Source organism: Copidosoma floridanum, unplaced genomic scaffold (genome assembly GCF_036245765.1).
Source record: "Copidosoma floridanum isolate Cflo_tuat_1 unplaced genomic scaffold, Cflo_Japanese_pri ptg000013l, whole genome shotgun sequence".
In the NCBI taxonomy this organism is placed as follows: domain Eukaryota; kingdom Metazoa; phylum Arthropoda; class Insecta; order Hymenoptera; family Encyrtidae; genus Copidosoma; species Copidosoma floridanum.
In genome coordinates this window covers 15,499,046-15,507,505 of record NW_028321890.1, presented here as the reverse complement: position 1 = coordinate 15,507,505, position 8,460 = coordinate 15,499,046, and the positions used below count along the sequence as shown (strand labels likewise).

Here is an 8,460-nt window from a genome sequence, read left to right as displayed (position 1 = left end):
TTTTTTTTTTTTTTTTTTTTTTTTTTTTTTCACTTTGGATGCCACGCACAGTAATTACACGCATATTTGAATCAGCTTTTCGTCATGAAAGTGAAGACGGCCAGTGCTCTAGTTGGCGATTCCTCGTAATGCTGACTGGATAGTGGACGACTTCCACAATGCCAAATCTATGGAAAAAGTATTTATTGCATTTAGAGGAGTTGCCGTTTATGGTTGAGCAATTGTCATTAAAAGATGGTGTGAACAGTCATTTTTGCTACAAAAAAATGTGCTAAGTGATTTTAGCGCGTGTGTAGCTCGTACGCCCACAACAAAGTCGAGCAAAATAGCCTTGATACCCCATCACAAGAAAAAAACTCGACGTCAAAATTCACGTATCTGATTGTCAAAACAATGGAAAAAGGTTAGCTCGTTTGACTTCCTTATGGCTTAAGCGAGATTTTTTGTATCAAGAATATTGTTCTTGTCAAATTTTAACAACACTTGCTCAACCATACGACAATTTTACTAATTGTAAAAAATATTTTTTCTACATTTGGCATGATAGAATTGGTCCGCTATGCAGACAGTGTTGCAAAAAATGGCCCGTCATATCCTCATGCAATTGCCATTTGATATCAATCCACCAAGGACATTGACTCGTTGACTTCCCTTTGGTTATTATCGTTACTCACAGGAGCAACAGTAGTAGATATATAATGATACACTTATAAGTAAAAGCTTATACGTAATGCGTATACACGCATGAAATGAATAAGTTTCCATTTCGTGTGATCGACAAGAGTCTTGATGTTTGTGGAAAACGATAGAAATTTACAATGATGTAGTAAGAACAAATTACGGCTCTTATTAAAATAGATTATGATTAGTAGGTAGAATATTAAATATCGTATATTTTACGAGCAGTACCAGTTGGAGTTTGGATAATAATACATATAAATTAAATTATTCTGTTTCATTTTCCATTAAAAAACTACGAATGTAGTCACATTAAACGTAGCGTCAAATTCGATTGTGCAATGTAGCTGCGAAAAGTTGTTGCATAAACGAAGCAACTCGCGCTTCCTGATGGTAGAAGCGACGGGGATGGGGGTGTGTGGGTAATTACATATTGTGAAAGTTACCGAAAGATTATTTATCACCTGGTAATGAGTTTACACACATTAAATTGTCTTTTCGTACACGATAGACACCCTCGATGTTAGTCATGGCTATAGGTGATAAACGTCAACTCAATTATTTCCAAACTAGTGACTATTATGTTCTCGTTATCAAAATTTATCTTGGTTCTATTAGTCACATCCAACGGGTGCGTGATGTTTCGGCTACAGTCACGCACTTGTAGATAAAAGGAAAAGTTAAGTAATATTTAAGTACTTAACGGGTGAAACGCATCCATCGTAGTGAGAGTCCTTTGTATAAACGAGCCTATACCAACAGTGTCAGTACAATACAAGTGTAGACTATCGATAGTACAGATACATTTACACCAGCAGTTACTTTTTGGTTTTCGCTTTTCATGTCAGTATCGACACACCATATTTGCCAAACGCGTCCAGATAAGTGGGTGTGATTTTTTACTCGTGAGTTTTTTTAAAGATCTTGTGTCCAAAGAGGAAGAAGAAATGGCCTCCAGTGACTCTGTACTTAGTCATTCCACCAAACTTGTGGAGCAAGGCGAGCTCGAGAAAGCTGAGATTATTTTGGAGGTCCACAACTGCTCGCTTTCTTCGTATTTAAAGGGCAAAGTAAGTTTTATTTTATATTCAAGAAACAAACTTTTATTTCCACGATCAACACGTAAAAGCTCATTTGAATAACTTATGAAAAAGTCTGATTTCTGTCTCAACAATACACAAGTGGTTCAATGGTTTTTTAAAAAAATCATCACATTCATTTTATTTTGAAAATGATGACTTTTAACTCATTCACAATAGATATTTTTGTCTTTTCAAGATATACATGCTGAAAGCGGAGCAGATAGTGAACAGCCCTGCCTATAAATGTAATCCCTCCTACGAGCTTGGTCGAGAAGTGAGATTGTATCTCAACAAGTCCATGGAGTATTTCTGTGAGGTACATTTGAGAGAAAATTTTACAACAACGCAATTTCAGGACTATGTCAAGGAGCGGATTGGGCAAGATATATATAAGGTGGATACGATGTTCTTCTACACCCAACAATGGGACGACAGCAATGCATGTAATGACGCAGACGATGGCATTATGGAACCAGAGGTAATTTATGGATACACACGTGTTCTTCCACATGTACATACGTCCATAATAGTATATATCATGTAATATAAGCTATTTCTTTCGAAAATTGCACGGCCACGAACTATATATGCACTCACACTGTAAGAGGCTGCGTGACCATCACTTTTCAGAAAATTTATTCGATGATCCTTTATCTTGTGCTGATAGTTTGTTTTACGTGAATGGAAATCCCGTGCATCGAGCCCTTATGCATTTGATCTTTGAATAATCACAAATGTATTACGTAGATAACATAATGTTTTTTGAAAGTGTGTGCATGAAACTTGATTAATTAAATGTAAATAATTTATTTCACACCTACTTTTTCAACATTTCTTTGTAGTCTAAATATATACACAGCTCTGAAATGTATTTACAACGTAACATACAAAATTTTTTTTTTTACAGGATCTGGAAATGCATACTGAAAATATGATATCACATCTGTCAGAGTGGACCTTATAGGCAAATTGCGATGATTTTATTTTGTACACATCAATAGGAAATAACGAATCCTAAATGCTATGATGATTACCAATAGTGGTTGTTTAATAATCTTCACATTGTTCACAATGTAGTTGTAAATCCCACTTAAATAAGTAAGTTCCTACATCGGAATAAATAGAAATAAAAAATTTTTACCATACGGTAATATTATTTATCCATAAAACCTTAGAGCAGTTAAGTTAAATAATCGTAGATATTAATTCGTTTATAAAAATCAGTTTTTTGAAAATAATTTATATGACGTTAAGGTACTTGAGGACATTTCTTACAATTTCTGGGAAAAAGAGAAGAAGGTAAATGTTTGCAGCAACGTTGGCAATTGTTTTGCTCGTATAGATGTACCTGTATGTTTTTGAACAAACGCGCAAGTAAAGATAACGACTGACTTGATGGACTTTTGGAGTTAAACTGCTTTATTTTTTTGCATAAAGTCAACCAGAAAAAATAACAAACAAACAAACAAGATATCGCTATGACAACGTCTTTCTTTTTCTTCGCATACAATATCAATTTAAGTATATATAAGTATATATATATAAACATACATGCGATTGCGAGCGTCTCGGTAGCTTTCCGTCCGCAGGAAAGAATTTGTGTCTTTCCCGCCCCGTAACTCCACTTTGCGGCCCCGGACGATACCAAGACCTCCTTCACCTTACGATCACCGTGCTCGCTTAGCCTCACAATGACCACGTAATTCTCATTGTGTTGAAACGCCGCTTACAACCTTTATTTTTTTCTTAAAAATATTAACTAGCTTATTAAAAAAATCAAAGTAACAGGAACACCTATATATACGCGTTTACCTCCCTTCTTTCTTATTTTATTGAAAGACCAACTGGTGGATCCATTTGAAAATCGAGTATAATGTTTATCTAACAGTAAAATCATAAAATAAACATTGGGAAAACTCTACAGATCATTTCCTTAACAATGCCATTTTGTGTAATTCTTTCATAATATTACATATTACATTGAGATTTCTTAAAAATCAAATATGTAAAAAACAGTATCGTGAAACTATCTGACATTTTGTCTGGGATATTTTGATGCTATAATGAATATCCGTTGAAATTTTCACCAGTATCTATTAGAAAAACCTGTGTGATGAACATCCTTAAGGTGCTTCTATCATATACAAGAGTTATTATAAGAGCTCTGTTTATTTTCGCGACAATGCCAACTATAAATTTTTAATTAAATAGCCAACGGCGTTTTGCGATATCGACTTTTATGCCGCCGGATCATAGTATTGCCTTTACAGCGTCAGAAGCGTTTCTTCGAGGGCTTGACAAAATCTCGCAAGAAACTCGAGAATATAAATAAATCACGCACTCGTTTTGTTTAACTTTTAAAACCAGATTTATTAACAAACAGGTAACAATGAATATGAACTTAATAATATAACAAAAATATGTGTGCTTGCTTGCTTGTTTGAAAACGGAATAAAAGAAACAACTGAAAGTATTAACAAGATGAATTAATTAGAAGAAAAAAAAATTAAACAGAACAATCTTTGAGCTAAGCGAGACTCGGTAAGTTCGACGTTAGGAGTCGCAAAAGGTCGTCATCGACGCAACTATGCTTTGCTGAGCGATTGATCCGCTCGAGAGACAAAGCCTTACTGCTCGTGCCTGCGAGCGAGAAAAGCCAGTATAGCCGAAATTTTACTTGCTGGTAAATGTACATGTAAGTGTAAAAGCTAGTTCATGGATGTGCCGTCTAAGAATGTGTTTGAGTTCAGCCGTACTCTCTCGCAACCGCAGCAGCAGCAGCTTCAGGATCTTTGTTTACATTTTAAAAACGCGTTCTCGTGAACAAGCTCTATCTGCAAAGGTGATGATGATAAATAGTTATTTACGTAACAAGTGCGGGAAATCGTCCCGCACGAGTTGCGTATAAGTTTTTTCGCAGTAAGTGTGCGGAAAATAGGTGTTTTCTGCACTGATATTAGTGTGGAAAATTGATTTTCCCACATAGTGTGCGGAAAATATTTTCTGAACAATAACACCTATTTTCCGCATACTATTGCGAAAAAATAATTTCGCTCTTTCCTACACGCATAACTGAAAATTTTGTAATTTAGTAAATTATTAAAATTAAATCTTAAAATGACGCAAATTTTGTGTATTTTTTACTTAAAATAATATTAATGAACACCCAAAGTTAGTGTATGATAATAATTTACATGGGGCTAAATTAAAAACAATTTATATATTTTTAACGAGATATTTGTGTCAGACATAACTAAGAAGAAATCTGTGCAGTCCATTTGTTCAATTTTAAACAGAATTTTCCTGTTTAAAATCGAACAGATTTTGAAAAGTCTGTACTTTTTTACGGTATGCCAAGACCCAAGGCTAGAAATGGACAAGTAATTCTGCAGCCATAGTACTGAACTCGTATAGACTTCGATATTCCATTAATTCAACTAAAACTAATTTTTTTAATTATTGAAAATTTTTTTTTTCGTAATTTCACATATTTCTGATTTTTTTTTAGTTGTAAAGTGATTTCCAATTCCGTTAGGGAGCTCAAAATGGCAAGGTATTCTAATTATTTAAGAAGTTCGAAAAATCGATCAGCTCAATTATTGAGTATCTCAGCACTTACTTGACTTTAATTTAGAAAAAATGTGATGCTACTCAGTCTCGGCTGTAAGACATCCTGATATGATAGCTAGCTAAAGAGCAACTACTGCTGACAGCACCGCTTCAGACTTGTTTTTTTATATTCTCTTTTCTTCTTCCTGAAACATACAAGTAAGAAATACTTAGGGAACAATAGAATAGGAATTATTTTACAGTTACAAATAAACAAATTCATTAAAGTCATTTTGTCTGGATCCTTTATTGAAACTTTCAAATCTACTTTTACAAGATTTGACAACTGCATACTTACTACATAAGATAGGGCCACTAGTTATTGAATAACTAAAAAAAATCTAAAGAAAATAATATATGCTGAAATTGCGCATGACCATCCAAAAATTGTGAGCTTTCTAATTGTAACCTTTGTGGTGTCACATAATTTATCTCTAACAATTTTTGTTTTTGATAGAAAAAAATAGTAGGTATTCATAATTTTTTATAGTCTACCTGACAGTCTTGATGGATTTTGGTCATGGAAACACCTAATGGTCCCATGTCTTGTAAGGGTAGGTAAAATCTGAAGATGGGAGAATGATCACGTCCCAATTTTATGTAAGTGTGTTCTCACGTATCCTCTTGTGCTATAGCCTGCAGTTTTTATTCGATACAGATATCATTGAGGTTATACAAAAAAAAAACAACAAATTATCCACCGTTTTGTGTCAGCCACCATATTGAATTTTTCAAATAATTCCATGGTTTATTCTACTTATCATACTTTCTTATTGGATACCCACGTTAAGAGGTTTTAAGGAATATATAAAATCCAACATTTATTAGTCGGCATGATAGATCCACCCTACAACAGAATACACTCGATTGTATAGTATTTAGGACCAAAGAGGCGGGTGTAATCTCATTATTATTGTGACCATCGCAATTATTCAAAAAACCCAATAACAAGATTAATTTCAGGCACACAAACAGGAAGTCAAATCAAATGGTAGCCTGTAAAAAGTAGGCAACCAAAGCAAAATTTTATTTTTGACCCATCGGTAAGAAGAAAAATTATAAAATCCAAACAGTTCAACTATATGAAGATATTTAACATCATATACATGCATACACACGAACGGACAAAAATATCATTCCCAAGTATGAAACACATTCCTCATGCTGTTAATACCCTACTGGCAAAATTTTGTTATCAAAAACACAATTTTCATGTCATCGATGCCGTTTTTACGTTTCCTTTGTCGTTTTACTAAGCCTTGCGGTCAAAACGTTTTGTCATCGAAAAGGTCAATTCAAATGATCCGCAGCTTCGCGATGTCCATATGTTTTTAACTCGCGAGTTTCCACACATATCTGAACCTCACCTGATACTTGTACCGTGAACTGTTTTGTATTACCCCCCACAAGCTGCAAAAAAGTCAGTTCCTGCACCATCCTTTTTATCAAAACCGGGGGTAACATCGATAAACGCATCCTGCCTTTGGTCTTCACATCCTCTTTATTTCCCAGTGCAGCAAATAGACCTTCCTTCCTCTCCAGCAGGCACCACTCGATAAACTAAAAATTAGCTTCAGTGCCATGCGGACACACACGACTCCCACACGTATTTTTCAAAAATTAACTCGGGAGTTGGAGCCTGGAGCTGCTTATGCACACCTGGGATACGGATAAACTGTATCCATTGCATGTATCGCGTCTAGGGCTCGAGGGGATTCGAGGGAACGAAGGAGGGACCTCCAACGCTGGGAAAGCGTGTGTATGTATATATATATACACTCGATTTTCTTTTTATCTCGATCGTTCGCTCTTTTTTCCCCCTTATTGTTCGCGTATTCGTTCGAGCGCATCCGCGAAAGAGCGAGTTCGTGCGGCGGGGCAAGTTGAGGGACTGAAAGGATTTTTATGACAAAAGTTCGCCTCGATGACTCTCGACTGTGTAGTATATCGGGAACGAAGAGCGGACGCGAGTGGTTTTCTCTTTTTTTTTTTTTTCGACATTAATCCGATATAATTTACGGAGGGTCGGGCACTGGCGTAGTTGGAAAAGTTCGGCCACGAAGTTTCCGTGTGGGAAGAACACGAGACGTCTGATGGTATTTTCGCGTGACATTTGTGTTTTAGCGTGTCTCTGGCGTTTACGAGCGTTAACGATATCGGTGGCGATCTAAAATAGACGAGGGATGGGTTCACATTTTTTCCAACCGTTGAAATCTTGCCAAGAGAGCGCCCGACGATTTGGAGATTACGCGTGTTCTACTGACTGCGGACAAGTGTCTTGTTTTAGAATGGCGGTTTAGACAAATGTACAGGAATAATTCGTGTAGGGTGTACGCCCTCGGACTTTCATTCCTTCCCGAACGCGTCGTCAATGCCATCCCGTGATCTATGCTATAACGTCGTTTCATAACTTGCGAGCATATTATTTGACAACTGACTTTGTTTTAGGGACGCATTGTCTCCCGTGAGTATGAAGTAAAAGTACTTGGATACATGAGGAAATCCAATCCAAATTTGCCTTTACGCGTCCCAAAAAAAATTAAAGTTTTTTTCAAGGCACACCTTTGAAATAAATTTTTTCTTGTTCTATGTACCCTCAATAACAAGGTAAAAATCGTGTACATGAACTTTAGTGCACACGGTTTTTCATGGTACAGAAGATTATAATATTCATTTTTTGGAAAACTCTGTGTGAGCAAGGACGTGTACTGCCTTATTAAACCAGCTTCTCGTTTTAATTCTGTGCAACATCAAGTGTCTTTTGTAAGAAATCTGTCTTAATAATTAAACTAGACTTTATTCCACAACAGAACCCAATTATTGAGAAAGTGACGCTAATAATATAGCTTTCAATTGAAAAATATGCGAATAACTTCCATTGTATTCGAGTTAAAAAAAAACATTACTATGAAATTTTATGTTGATGGTTTATCATCTTACATTAAATATTATGCATAACATTAAAAATATCATAATAAATAACTACAGATTATAAATTATTCATGAATCAGACATCACAGTCATTTCCTTGTAGTCCGGTAGTTAAAGCACGAAAAAATGGTGAGTAAGAAAATTTCTGCCACCTGGAAGG

The 8,460-nt window shown here is 35.5% G+C and overlaps 1 protein-coding gene across 1 annotated transcript; it reads left to right on the top strand.

Annotated features, from left to right (window-relative positions):
* The first annotated feature begins 1,439 nt into the window (after positions 1–1,439).
* Positions 1,440–2,779, top strand: LOC149374898 (uncharacterized). The gene is made up of 3 exons (XM_089591192.1): positions 1,440–1,748; positions 1,957–2,238; positions 2,668–2,779. The coding sequence occupies exons 1-3, from the start codon at positions 1,626–1,628 to the stop codon at positions 2,722–2,724; spliced, it is 462 nt and encodes a 153-aa protein (XP_089447318.1). The 5' UTR covers positions 1,440–1,625; the 3' UTR covers positions 2,725–2,779.
* The last annotated feature ends 5,681 nt before the right edge of the window (positions 2,780–8,460 follow it).